At 54.5% G+C, this 14,813-nt stretch overlaps 1 protein-coding gene across 1 annotated transcript in view; it reads right to left on the bottom strand.

Moving 5' to 3' along the window:
* Positions 1–14,813, bottom strand: part of LRP5 (LDL receptor related protein 5) — a 110,542-nt gene that overhangs the window by 59,792 nt on the left and 35,937 nt on the right. The window contains exons 3-5 of the mRNA XM_063092971.1: positions 8,322–8,519; positions 4,238–4,434; positions 2,775–2,906 (exon numbers count right to left, since the gene is read on the bottom strand). Coding sequence (XP_062949041.1) covers positions 2,775–2,906; positions 4,238–4,434; positions 8,322–8,519 — 527 coding nt within the window. The remainder of the gene's footprint in view (positions 1–2,774; positions 2,907–4,237; positions 4,435–8,321; positions 8,520–14,813) is intronic.

The following is a 14,813-nucleotide window of genomic DNA, read 5'->3' as shown; positions in this document are numbered from 1 at the left end:
CCTAGGGGCTGCTCTGGGCCTAAATGTGGAGTTAATGTTTGCAGAAAGAACGCAATGTCCTCAAAGGGCCCAGCCATGGCACCAGTCCCCAAGACTCAGGGGGTCCAGCTCTGGGAACCAGAAATGGGGGCTCCACATAAGCCCATGGCTCCTGCCTCTTGGTTGGGAAGGAAATCATGCCCCTCCACCGGCTCCTCAGTGACAACCCATCCCGGCTGTCAGCTGTGGGAGGACCCCGGGACAATAGGGGGCATCTAGACCTCAGGCAAGCCCGCCCTGCTCTCTCGGGCCTGGTGCCAGCCACAGCACTGGTCACAGTGACATGATGGCAATGGCGTGGACAGTGGACATGGCTGCCCTATACCATGCACCTACTGCATGCCAGGCACCAGGCACGGCACTTTTGATTCCTGTTAACACACTGGGTCCTCCACAGCCTCCCTGGGCAGGGAGTGGTCCAAGAGCCGTGAGCCACATAAGCTTCTCTTCTTTGTAAAACACCACCCAGTGTGTGGCATTCTGTTACAGCGGCACAAAGCAGACTAAGACACCAACCTTCCAGCAGCCAACAGGCCGGGCTCCGCTCTCCAGTGGCACTTGTGAGGCTGAGGGAGCAGCAGGTGCCCTGGGAAGTCTGGGAGGGAGGCCAGGACCTTGACCCCAGGGCCAGGACAGCAGCCAGTCACCCCACTCGGGGCCAGAGGCAGCAGCAAACCCATGCCTCTGGGAGCCAGGAGATCCCACCTTCTAGAACCTACTCTGCTCCCTGCTGTGGGTGACCCTGAGCCAGTGACTTACCCTCCATTTTCTCATCTGGAGAATAAGAGGGTTAATCCAACCTGGTCAAGCTGCTCCTCCCCCTCAAGTGTCTATAATCCACCCTTAACCTGTTTGTCCAAACCCCTGATATCTCTAAATCACTCACAGGCAACTTGCTTAGATCTCCTCACCAGGTCAGCTTCCCCCTCAGCGTCACCTTCCAGGCAAAGTGAACGGTAAATGGCAGAGGGCCCCAGACGTGACCAAGGTGCCAGTCTCCCGATACACCAAGCACTTCAGACTCACGTGTGCCATCCGCCTCCCTGACCCACCCCAGCCCTAAAGTGTGAACCCCAGAAGCCGAGGATTTTGTCTGCACTGCTCACTGTGGAACGCCCAGCGCCTGGGAACAGTGCCAGCACACAGCAGGTGCCCAATAAACGCCCATTGAGTGAGCATATGGTTGAATGAATGAATGAACACATGAACGAATGCAGTGCAGTCCAGGCGGCGTCTCAGGCAAGCCCCAGCTCTGAGCGGCTGGGATCCCACTTTAAGAGAACCATGAGGACTGGGCTGCCTATGTCCCCAGTTTTCAAATGGTGGTGCCCGTCCCACTCCCCAGTTGGGAAAATAAGGCCCTTGGGGGCTGGGGGGAGGAGACTCCTGCAGTAGCCTGTGCAGCTAACAGACACTTCAGTGAAATAGCCAAGTCTTTATGCTCTGTTCTGCAAAAAAGGAGTGAATACAGACCTGGAAAGTCCTCACCCGAAGTGGAAGCCCTGCCAGGGAACAGATGAAAGACCCCACTCCCACAAACCTGGCCACTGCACTCAAGTACAGACCGCAGCCCACTGAGATCAGAGGACTGCCCAGGAAACTGCCTTAGAGCCTGGACCCCCATGTGCTCAGGCGGCAGCTGGGACAGAGGGAGGAAATTCCTCCACCCACACAGAGGCAGGAGAGTGCTTCTGGTGGCCAATCACCCGAGACCCTGCCCCACAGGACTGTCCCCAGGCTGGATGCCAGCCCACTTGGGCAGCCTCCTGTTTTTTCCTTCCCCCTATCCCCAGTGGGACACTGGCACAGGAAGCAGGCCCTGTCCCCAGAGCATCCCCAAAGACAGGCTGCATCCTGGACATGCCTAATTTCCAGAAGATCCCACCCTGAACCTAACCCCTGAAAATAAAGACCCACATGCAGGGCTACAGAGCAGGGAACGATGCTTCACTACAAAATACTCCTGGTAAGAGCTCTTGAAGAGTGCCTGAGAGACCAGCGGAAGCACGAAAGGGGTGTAAGATACCTGAAAAAAATCGCAGGTGGGGAGGAAGATCAAGTTAACGCCACGCATCCAAAAGATTTCCCATTAAGAACGTTTGTGACCTAAATTTCCACAGGGGAGTTATTATGGCACAGACTTCACAGGAATGAAACACGAGGATAAAAATGAATGATAAATTCCCATCAACGTGGAAAAATGCTTACGAAAAGCAGAAAAGCAGAAGAGGAAACCACACCACGAGGCCTGCATGCCGCACCGCTGGCGAGCGCAGACAGAGATGAGAAAAATACAGACGGGGACAGTGCGTCTTTGTGGGGCCACTACCTGTTTCACAGTGTCCTCTGATGCTACTGTCCTTCCTTACAAGAAACGTGGTTTTGGCTAATCACTAGTGACAGTGAGCTGTTCAGTTGTAATCACCATGCACTGACAGCATGCTCGGCACTGTGGTGGCTCTACCCGGCCATGACAACATCATTTTGCAGACAAGGACCCGAGGCTCCCGGGAGGCCGGTAACACGCCTGAGATTGGCCTCCTGCTGGGCAGCAGAGCCCAGACCTGACCACAAATCCAGCCCGGTCAGCAGCCCAAGCGCATTGGGATGCAGAGCCCGCTGCTTTAAATGGGCTCATCCATGTGTTTCCTTTCGGGGCCCCAAGCCAGTGGCAGCCCACTCCCGCCAGGCTGGGCGCCCCCTCCAGCCCCCAGCCCTGCAGGTCTCTGCCTCACCTGCCTTGCACGTCCTGCCGTTGTCCTGCAGCTGTACGCCCGTGGGGCAGGCACATGCGTAGAAAGGCTCCCTCGGGGACAGGAGACACAGGTGGGAGCAGCCACCATTGTCCTCCTCACATCGCGTGTGGACTGGGAAAGGCAGGACAGAGTGAGAGAAGGCTCTAGAACAGGGTCTGGCCCGCCACTCGTTTCCACATGAGTCAACACCCCGCCTCCTCACCCCCACCCCATGTGTCCCTCTGCCCAAACGCTGCCCTCACACAGCATCAGGACCCTTCCAGGGCACCACTCCATCCTGCCACATCACTGACCACCCTCCACGTCGGGCCTTCAGCGTCTGCAGCTGGTCTGCAATTTCTTTAAAACCGGCTGTGACCTTCCTGGCCCTGATACACCCTGCCCCTGGAGCAGGCACCCTCCCTGCCAGTCCCCTACACCCCAAATTCCTATAACAAGAAAACCCCCCTCTTTTTTAGGTCCCCCCAGACAAATGACACCTCCTCCAGGAAAGATGCCCTCCATGCTCCCACAGCAGGGTCTTGGGACCTGCCCATGTGGTAATGAAGGGGGCCCCTGAGACAGCGGGCTCCTGAGAACACAGCCTGTCTTATCTCTGTGACATGCTTGAACCCTGCGGGTTCCACACACATGCTGGTGACCATGCTCGGCACTAAGCTGGTCCTCCTGGTGGGATGGCCACGCTGGTCATCTTCCCAAGTCCTTCTAGGACCAGCAAGCAACTGAACTGGATGCTCTTGGCACCTCACTGCCCAGGGGAAGGTGGGGTTTAGCACCCCTGACACATGGAGTTAGCTGGAACAACACTTGCCCTCCCCACGGCTGCACCAAGTGAGGATGGGTTTAATGACCATGACATTCTTTCTAGAAAACTGCTCTGGAGAACCCCACCCTCCCCGTGCCCTGCTGAGAACAACTACCCCATGAGCCCCTCGTCTTTAAGTTCAAAGCTCGAACCTCCTACAACGGCTTCACCAGAAATCTGCATCCTTGGGGTCCATGGGGGTGGGTGATCGTCCCCATGGGATTGGGTGAGTCCAGGGCCCTGGCCCTGCTGGTCATCTGTCACAGAAGCCCATGAGTTTCACCATCAGGGATTTCTGCCACGACTTTGTGGGGAACCCAGGCTAAGAACCACCAACTTATAGCATACTTTTCATTGCTAAATATGTAACTCCTGCTGGGCCTTTAACATGAGGCAACCTTCCTTGGTAATCCAATGGCCACCTCTGATCCTGGAGGCAGCCCCCCAGCAGCTCTAGAAGGGGCCTCCGGGCCCCACCTGCCCCACACCTCCCTCTCTCCTTCCAGCATGCACCCCCACCGAGAATCCGCCTCCCCCAGACCACCGGCTTCTGCAGGGAAAAAGGCCCCAGCACCAGGGAAGGGCTCAGAAAGTTCTGATGAGGGAAGGGAGCAGGTGCCCGGGTGCTCAGACTCACAGGAAGGCTGCCGCTCCTGGCTGAGCACCTGGATGTCCATGGGCGAGTACAGGGCGCTGAGGATCTCCTGCCTCTTCTCCCCTGTCCTCTTGTTGCAGGCGTGGATGGAGCGGGTCTGCCAGTCTGTCCAGTACAGGGTGTCCCCAGAGAGCGTCAGGGCAAAGGGGTGCGTCAGGCTGCCTTCCACGACCTTCTGGCTGCAGGGGGTGGGGAGGAGCAGAGGGAGAGGCCGTCAGGAGGGCTCCAGGCGCTGCCAATCCCCTGACATTCAAGAGGACAAAAACAGCTGTGAACAAGCAGAGGGAGACCAGGGAGAGTGAGTCACACTCCACTCTTCAGGGCAGCCCCCTCACTTGTCTGTGGCAGTGACACAGGGGGTCCCCCAGGTAAAGTGCCAAGTGCCCCCCACAGAAGAAAGGAGGAAGCCACACCTGGTGACCCAGAGCTGCCTCTGAGCAGGCCCCTCCTGCCCAAGGCTTGAACCATCACTGAACACAAATCTGGCCAAATGCACTTGCCCATCCTTCTAATGCCCATAATTTCTATTCCAGCGTAAATGAAACTTGGCATCAACATGAGAAAAGGCTTTTCCTTTCTACGTGCTTACAATGCCCAGCAAATGAGAACTTGTGTTCACAGAGATCACAGACACTGGTAACAGCGTCGTAATTTGACACGGCCCCTCCCCTTCACGATGGGCTCCCTGCAGGAGGGGCTGCAGGTGGGTGGTCACGGCCATGTCCCTGCCCGTGGCACAGCACCAAGTGTTACTGAATAACTGACAACTATAAGCTCCTCTTTTCTGACGCACTGCCCTTTTTGTTTGTTTTGTCGTTTCCTTTTTAATAATTTTTTGAGGTGAAATCCACATAACATAAAATTAACCGTTTTAAAGTGAATAATTCAGTGCTATATAATACATTCAAATGCTGTACAATTAGTTCCCAAACATGTCCATCACTCCACAGGAAAACCCCACAGCCATCAACAGCCACTCCCCACCACCCGCACCCCCGGCCCCTGGCAAACACTAATCTACCTTCTGCCTCCACGGATTTACCTATAAATGTTCTGAATATTCCATCTGAACGGAATCATACACCATGTAGCCTTGTGCACCTGCCTTCTTTGGCTTCTCTCACTTAGCAAGTTCACTCAAGGTTCATGCAGGTCATAGCACATGTCAATGCTTCAGTCCTTTTATGGCTAAACTATATTCCAGGGTAGGGACAGACCACAATTTGTTCATTCATTCATCCACTGGTGGACACGGGGTTGTTTCCACCTTTTGGCTATTGGGAACACAGTAGTCATCCCTTATCCACGGTTTTGCTTTCCGTGGTTTCAGTTACCTGTGGTTAACTGCAGTTGGAAAATATTAAATGGAAAATTCCAGAAACAAGCAATTCATAAGTTTTAAATTGCATGCCACTTTGAGTAGCGTGATGAAATCTCGAGTCAGTCCACCCCATCCTGCTCAGGACATGAATTATCCCTTTGTCCAGCACATCCACGCTGTCTACACTATCCGCCTGTTAGCCACTTAGTAGTCACGCTGGTCATCAGATCAACTGCCACAGAACTGCAGTGCTTGTGATCAAGTAACCCGTATTTTACTTTTATTACAGTATATTGCTATAATTGGTCTACTTTATTACTGGTTACTGTTGTTAATCTCTTACTGTGCCTAATTTCTAAATTAAACTTTATCAGGGGTATTGTACATGTCGGAAAAACATAACAAACAAGAGTTGGGTGCTATCCGCAGTTGCAGGCATCCACTGGGGATCTCGCAAGGTAAACCCACAGGTGAGGGGGCTACCGCAGGGCTGCTACGGACACTCACTCATGTACAAGCATTATCTGAATATCTGTTTCCAATTCTTTGGGGTGCATTCCTAGGAGAGGAACTGCTAGATGGTATGTTAAGTCAACGTTTCCGTTCTGAGGAATCACCAAACTGTTTTCCACAATGGCGCCATTTTTTAATCAGAGAAGCCAAAGGCCCATCATTTCTCAGGCTCTTCCTCGCCACGCCTGGCCTCAGCAAGAGGCCCTCCTCCCATGGCCTATAGGACACTCCCTTCCCTGGCTCCAAGTTGGCCCCAGCCATGGTCCCTTCTGCCTCCGACCAGATCTGGGAGCTCCCCAAGCACACCAGCCTTCAGTGAGCACTTACAGTGTCTAGGCACCATGCCCAGGCTTTACGTGAACTGCCCATTGGACTCTCTGTACATCCCTCTAGGAGTACGATTACTACCCGTAACTTACACACGAGGCCCTCAGGCTCAGGGCAGCAAAGCAACCCAACCACAGTCACAGCCAAAAGGGGAATAAACAGGTCTGTTTGGCTCCAGAGCTTGTCCACTCTACCAGCAAACTAGGCTTCTATTTGGCTAGCTCTGGGCATGTCTGTAAAGAGTACTGGCCACCTGCAGAGCCAGAAGCATCCGCAGTGAGGCAGGTAGAAGCAGGCTCAGAGCAGACCCCAGAGCTGTGAACCCTGGGTTCCAACCCTGGCTCTCCCCAGCTGTGTGGCTTTGGGTGAGTTCATGAGCCTCTTTGTGCATCATCATAAGGGCAAACACTTGATAGGGTTGGTGTGCGCATGAAATAAACTGGTAAATGTCCCTCGAAAACAGTTAAGTATTGTGGACGTGTTAGTCACTGCCAGCGCCACTAGCATCATCACATTTTAATTGCCATCATCCTCACTGTCCCATCACGACTTCTCACCCATCCTTCATAATGGCCAATACCACTCGGCTCCCAAGAACCATGGTCCCCAGGGTAGCCACATTCCCAAATCTCCACATCTTGGCTCCCTGACCCAGCCAGTTTGTGCTCCCAGAAACAATGGGATAGAACGTTTCAAATCAGCCTGAGATGCACATTCAGTGGACGAAGAGGCCCAGAAAGAACTGACGCTTCTGCCAACAGGCACGAGAGTGGGCTTAGAGTAGGATCTTCCGACCTCAGCCAAGCCTTAGGTGACTAAATCCCCATCCAGGAGTTTGACTACACCCTCAGGACATACTCTGAGCCAGAATCACCCAGCTAAGCTGCTCCTAACTGCTGACACCCCCCGCCCCCCCCCCCAAAAAAAACACTGTTTGCTGTTGCAGGCTGCTAAGTTTAGGGGGTATTTTGTTACACAGCAACGGACAACCAGTACACAAGGCCTGGATGACACGGAGCATCTGCCACTGTCCTTAAGTCTGTTCAAGTGGCATCTGCCTGTGTTTGCAGAAAGCCAGATCGGGGCGTCAGCACCTACATATCCCCCACCGAGGCCAGGAGCTCCACCAGTGCAGGAAGGGGGTCTGCCCTGCCAGAAGGATCCCCAAGACCTGGCACAGAACAAGCAGGTAGTACTTGGCCAATGAATAAACCAACCTTCACCTGTAAATGGAGGGGACTTTTCTACATTTAAAGGGTAATAGAGTTGGGGGCTACTGGCTAAGCCAACCAGGAAGCTCTAAAAGCAATTACTCAACAAGAGAAAAGTCCTTCACATTCTTTCGTTCATTCAACCCACTTTACCAAGCACCTATTATGTGTAGTGTGACCCTCTGGCAGGACTAGGGAATACGTGATAACCGAGACAGCCCCTCTGCCACCCTCAGATGCGCATGTGCCGGGTGGGGACAGGTGGAGGTGGCATGTACGCTGAAGTGAACCCTCCACAGCCCTGTTGGGCCATGGTCCCTTCTCTGCAATTCTGAAATCCAAAACACTCTGAAAATAGAAAGTTTTTGTTGCTCATTTGGTGGCAAAACCTGTGTATGGATGTGGGGCTATGTATAGCCTTTTCTGTCCCACTTGGAATGAACATTCTGCATTTCACTACAAAAATATTCACATGCTAGATGGCAGATGCCGCCCGACCTTGCTCGGGTGTGATATCGGGTGGGGCACTCATATTCCGTTACTGTTCCAAGTTCTGAAAAGTCCTGCATTCCCGCAGGTCTCCAGGGTTTCAGATAGGAGACTGTGGGCATCAGGGAAGAAGGAAGGTCTTCCAGTGCCCTGGTGGCGCTGGTTGAAACGGGGCAGGGGGTGCCCCACAACTGGGGGCGCTTACCGGAACGTGCCATCCAGGTTGGCCCGGTGGATGAAACTGAGCTTGGCATCGGCCCAGTAAAGCTTCTGCTCCTCCAGGTCGATGGTGAGCCCATTGGGCCAGTAAATGTCTGAGTCCACGATGATTTTCCGGGTGCTGCCGTCCATCCCCGCCCGCTCGATGCGGGGCGTCTCGCCCCAGTCCGTCCAGTACATGTACCTAAAGAGGAGGGCAGAGGCGAGAGGAGACGGGGCTGACACGGATCTGCTGTTTTTGTTTTCTGTCTCCACAAATGCAGACGTGAAACAGAGATGGTGAGTTTGTCCTGAAATCTCACCCATCAGAGATAACCAACGTTTAGGGTTTCGGGTATGATCGCTTTAATAAAGTCAGGCAATCAAAATATACTGTTTCCAACTTGCTCTTAGTGAACAATATGTTTCCTTTTCACTAACAGAAATACTTCTTGTCATTTCAATGGAAGTGTAGCATACTGTACTTAAATCATTTAAGTGGCTCTGTGTTAGATGTCTGGGTTACTTATGATTTTTGGCTACAATGAAAATGCTGTAGATGAACCTCAACAAGGCAATTCAAAACATGCAAGATGGAGTATTATTCAGTGATGCAAAGAAACAAGCTATCAAGCCATGAAAAGACACAAGAGATCTTAAATGCTCATCACTAAGTGAAAGGAGCCAGTCTGAAAACGCTGTGTGATTCCAACTGTATGACATTCTGGAAGTGGCAAAACTATGGACACAGTAAAAAGATTAGTGGTTGCCAGGGGTTGGGGAGCTGGGGGATGAACAATCGGAGCACAGAAGATTTTTACGACAGTGAAATTATACTGTATATACTGTAGTGGTGGATACGTGTCACTAGACATTTGTCAAAACCCGTAGAACGTACAAGACCAAGAGTGAACCTTGGTGTAAACAACAGACTTAGGTGATAATGACCTGTCGGTGTAGGTTCACTGGCTGTGACAGATGTACCACTCTGCTGGGGGGTGTTGACAAGCGGGGAGGCTGGGGGGACAGCAGACAGAACAGGGGTACACAGCAACTCTCCATCCTTTCTGCTCAATTCTGCTGTGAGCCTAAAACTGCTCTAAAAAATGAAGTCTAATAAAAAAGAACAAAACACGTGGGTGGGATGTCACTGAAACAGAAGCAGCAGCTACTCCCAGGGGAGTCTGTGGGTGATGTGGCCTTGCTTACCCATGTTCTTAAGGTTCCAGCCAGGGGCAGGCAGTGCACACCACAAGAAACCTCATGTGGTCTCCAGCCAATGAGCCAAATGGAAGTGAGCAGAGACAGCGTCCTGTGACACCAGCGTCAGGGATGGCAGGCCCCAGCCCTGCCAGCACCCAGAGAATGTGCCCAGTTCTGGGGTGACCACAGGGTGTGTGCCCAGAGGCTGGGCGTCGCTCTCCAGAAGAGATGAGAGGAGAACCACACCAACCTGGAGGACACGAGGTTCTGTCCCAGTAGGCTGTGCACAGGCCACGGGACACAGGGTGGCAGACCTACTCTGTCTTGTCTACTCTTCTCACCAGAGAAGGGGACAGTGCTGGGACTGCCTTTGAGGAGCTCCCCCTCCACTCTGGACTGGGTAGGATGGTGCTGACCCCCTCGCCCCCTCCTCCTGAGTGGGCACAAGCTTCCTGGGCAGCATCAGTAAACACACCACCTTCAGCCCTAGCACCTGGTTTAGTGACAGGCCTCATCCAAGCAGGGCCCACAGGAGCCAGCCCTGGCACCCCGACTGGGGAGGCAGAGTCCAAGCAGGGAGCGGCAGGGCGGAGTCCCTGGGCTTGGCTGGGCCTGAGAACAGTGGCGCTTCTCAGATGGCCTTGTTCCACGGGCCAATAAATTCTCTCTTCTCCTGGAGCAGGTTCTCTCCAAGACCAGGTGAGTCTCCCCACCACACTTGGCCTCCATCTCTCGAGAGGTCAAACTTCATTCCATTTCAGCAAACCCTGGGCTGACATCCATCAGGACCAACGTGGTCTCAGGGCACAGGGAGAACAAGCACAGCCTTGCCCTTTGGGGGTCTCTATCCAGCAGGAGAGGAAAAATGACAGACACGCAGCTGCCACCTCCCCTCCACCATGGGAGCTCTGCAGGGGCCCCAAGAGGCAACCCCTATCCAGGACCTGGTGGCCAGGTTCCAACCACACCCAGCTGTTGTTACCGAGCCTCTTCTTGCTCCAGCACCAGTGGAAACAAGAGGAGAGAGCATGCTTCACACAGAACACCTCTACAAACAGCCTCTCTTACTCTGTCTCCTTTGCATTTAGTGAGAACTCGACTGATGCAGGGAAAGCAGGAATTGCCATTCCCATTAGACAGATGAGAAAACTGAGGCTGTCTCAGTTCACACGCACTAAGTGGCAGCTTTGGGAGCACAGCATGGTTGCCTGGGTAAAGCCTGGGCTGGGCCATCCTATGACTCAGCCCCTCAGCAGCAGGGCCGGGGTGTGGGTGAACTTTTCCTGGCAGCCAGAGGCTCGAAGGTGTTGGTGGCCAGCTTGGCCAAGGCTCTAGCAGGCCTGGGACAGACGCCTTTCTTTTCCTGCGCTTTCCTCCACCCCCGCCCCGCCCCCAGCAGCCTGGAACAAGCCCAGGCCTCCCGCCACCCACTGAGAAGGTATTGGGAGAACTGATCTCAGGGTAATGCACACAGGCCCCCCAAATGCTGCACTGTGGCCCATGGACAAGGCCGGAAAACGTGAAGGATCTGGGACCTCCGTGTGGAGCATAATTCACATTCCTTCCCCGGAGTTTCATAACAGACGCCCGCTGCTTTCCTTAAATGGGGAATTTGCGAGCTAGTCAGTTACAGAGACCAGTTGGCGTGGACGTGCTCTTGCAGAGTCCCAAACGCTACCACAGGCTCAGCCAAATTCCACGGAGGAAAATCAACTTCCGAAGAAAAGTGCTGCAGCATGGTCTTTGTGTAGAGGCTGCGGTTGTGGTTGTGTGTTATTTTAGGGAAGGGCCATTTTGCATCTTAAAGAGGGGGCTGGGTTTCACCCTGCCTTTCCCTGGAGACCCAGGAGCCACCGCAGCCCTTCGGCCGGCTGGTACCAGCCGGAGCCTCCCCTGCGCTGAGCTGGCTTCCTCCTGGCCCCAGATACTTAGGGCCCAGAGGGAGCTCCCCAGAGCCTACTCTGCCACCCCCATGGGCACCGTGGTGCTGGGACGCTGCCTGGACATCTGTGTTGGGCCACCTGCACTGCTGACACTGAAAGGGGCCGAGTCCCAGAGCCCGGGCCCCCCTGGCTCCAGGGCTCTTGGCCACGTGCACACAGAGGTGTGCTGCTTCTCAACCTCACGCCTGTGGCCAGGACAGAGGACAGAGTCCTTCCCTCTACTCCACCATCCCATGCTCAGGACAGCAGTCCTGCCCTTGGGACTCAGAGCCCAAGTTCATGCCTGAGGACCACGTTCAATCAGTACTCAGCAAGAGCCGGGGTGCAGCCGTGGGCTGCTGTGGACTGGCTGGAGACCTTCCCTCTGGGCAGTGCGGTGCTGGGGGGAAAGAGCAGCCACCTCAAACCTCAACAGACTCACAGAGGAACTTGGGGACCAGCTTCATGCGATCTGCTGAGCTGGAGAGTGGGTCAGCTGCTTGTGCTTCCTCAGTCATCAGACGCACACTGAAGCAGGGGAAGGCGTGGGGACAGGCCAGGGCTGCAAAAGTCCTGCCCAGGGCAGCAGAGGAGAGGGGGCAACTGCGGGCATGATCCTGGGGAGAGCTTCTGGGAAGAATTCAGAGGAAAGAGCATAAAGGAACCATTTTGAACATTTAATTAAAAAAAGCCAAAGCTAAAGAAAGACTGACTGGCTCGCAGAGATGATGCAGGAGGAGCCAGCCTGGATGTGAGCATTGAGAAGTCTACTCTTAACTGAGTGCCTAGCACGTCCCAACCGAGCACCAGCACCTCCCAACCGAGCACCAGCACCTCCCAACCAAGCACCAAGCACCTCCCAACCAAGCACCAAACGCCTCCCAACCAAGCACCAGCACCTCTCAACCAAGCACCAAACACCTCCCAACCAAGCACTTCCCAACCGAGCACCAGCAACTCTCAACCAAGCACCAAGCACCTCCCAACCAAACACCAAGCACTTCCCCACCAACATGGCAAAAGCCCCAAGGAAGCAAAAAGAGAAAACTGCACAGGTGCAGACTGTATTTAGGTGGTGCGGTAAGAGTATTTTTGTTATAATGATGGCTAACACTTATTGAACCCACAAACTGTTCTTGATGTTTTTCTCCTGATGTGCAACATGGTCATACCTCTGTACAGGCAGGACCCTTGGCACAGAGCAGCACCACGCCACCCTTGACTTTGTCTTTCTATCCCATCCATATGCAGAGTGTCTGCAAGTCCAGTTGGTTCTGCCTTCAGAATGGATCCCAAATCTGGCCACTCATCACTCCCACCCACCACCTCCCTGGTCCAGGCCACTGCCCTGTTGCCAAGATCACAGCAGTAACCACTGACAGGATTCCCACCCCCACTCACCCCAAATCCTACCCTCACTCCAACAACCAGGAGCATCCCCTTAAACATGAGTCAGAGCAGGAGACTCCTCCACTGCCCCCTCCCACATCTCATGCCCCCTGCTCTCTCCCTCACTCGGCTATAGCCCCTCAGACAGGCCCAGCCCCAAACTACCCCGGGGCCTTTGCACTGGCTGTTTCCTCTGCCTAAAATACTCTTCCCCCAGACAGCTTCATGATTCTCACCCCATCTGCTTCAGGTCTCTGCTCAAAAGTCACCCAGAGGCCTTCCCAGACTCCTGCGCTCCGTGGCCCTTGCCACGTCCTACCTGTCCTCAGGCCCAGGTCTGATATCTCCCACAGCATACTCCCTCTCAGACACACTATCCATTTATCGTCTTCTCCCCCAGTACAGCGAAAGGGCCTGAAGGGCACAGACTGGTCAGTGCCTGCAGCCTGGAGAATGGGGCACGAGCTCTCATGATATCTGCTGAATGCCCGGCTGGGAGGTGAGGGAGCCACAGTGTCCAATGCCAGGAGGGGAGGAGCAAAGGAGGGGAGGAAGGGAAGACAGGAGCAGGAGTGACATGGTGGTGGCCACGGCACTGCTGCTGCACAGGCCATGGGCCAGCCTGGGCTAGGGCTCTCCAGGCAGCTGCTCCCTCAGCCTCTGTCCCCACTGGATGCCCCCCTTAGCCAGGGAGGCTGCTACCCCCACCATCACCTCCAAGGAAGGTAGCCTTGAGACTCCAGGAGTCCTGCAGCCTCACTGCAGCATGGGGAGCTGTCTGAGAAGGAGACTGCGCAGTGAGCAGCACACAGCCCAGCCCGGTAGGCAGCCTGGCCCCTGGGGAGCCGCAGACAGCCAGCTGCGAATGGCCAGACCACTTGGAGGGGGTGGGAGCGGCCTACAGGGACGGGTGGCTGCCCAGCATGGCACCCCCAGGAAGCAGGACTGGGGTGCTCCTCGGGTAGTGGGGCACTAGGCCATTCTGGCCTGGCCTCAGGGAGTCAAAAGATGTGGACCACTCCACCCCACCCTTGGTGCATATGACACACACACCCACCTACTTGCATACATACCTATTCACACATATATACACTCATTCACACGCACACATACACACTGGTGCAGGCAAACACATTCGTGCATACAAGCACATGCTCGCTCATGCACGCACGTGTGCACACACATACTCATGCTCATACACACGTACTCACATGCAGAGAGGCTCACACCCTCCCACTCCCACACCAAGTTGCTCAGACACACTCGCACACACTTGGCTTTTACACAAACCGACCAAGTTCCAGAAGGCTTCAGCTCTTCCCACACATGTCAGAAGCCAGCCCAGTGTGCTTCCCAGTCAACACACTAAGCAAAGAGGTTAACTCGGCCACCATGACGCCCCCTCGCCTGGCCTGTTCCTTGAGCTCCCAGACTCCAGCCTTGGCGGGGACAGACCCGCCCTGCTGGCCCTGGTTCCAACCATCCCAGGTGGGCACAGGGACATCTGCACAGTCCAGTGACCAGCCCCTCACTGCAAGGCTACTGCTCACAGGCAGTGTGGCTGGTGTCACCCCTGGGAGGGGGAGGCCACTGCCAGGGTAATGGGAAGTTGGTGGCATCAGGACTAGAGCCCAGGGGTCTTCAATCCTGAGCTCAGCTGGAGTCCCACTGCCAGGTACAGCCAAGAGAAGAGCTTCCAGACCCCTGACCTCAGGGAGGAAGCTGGCATGTGGAACAGCTATGAGGCCTGGGTGCACTTCCCATTTCTGGAACTTTCTAACTTAGAAGATCTAGACAAATCCTGCAGAAGCTCCATGTCATGCTTCTCAGCTAGTACGGCTGAGGCTGGAACTTCTCAGAGGCTTGTGGTGACACTAAATGAACTAACATGCAATGTGCTTCCAACAGGGCCCGAGGCAAAAAAAAAAAAGAAAGAAAAACTCGAGTCCTGTTCAAGACATCTGACCACTGAACCGAATGGGCAC

This window comes from Cynocephalus volans, chromosome 4, assembly GCF_027409185.1.
Source record: "Cynocephalus volans isolate mCynVol1 chromosome 4, mCynVol1.pri, whole genome shotgun sequence".
Taxonomy (NCBI): domain Eukaryota; kingdom Metazoa; phylum Chordata; class Mammalia; order Dermoptera; family Cynocephalidae; genus Cynocephalus; species Cynocephalus volans.
The sequence above is the reverse complement of the archived record's forward strand: the minus strand, read 5'-3'. Positions and strand labels throughout refer to the sequence as shown.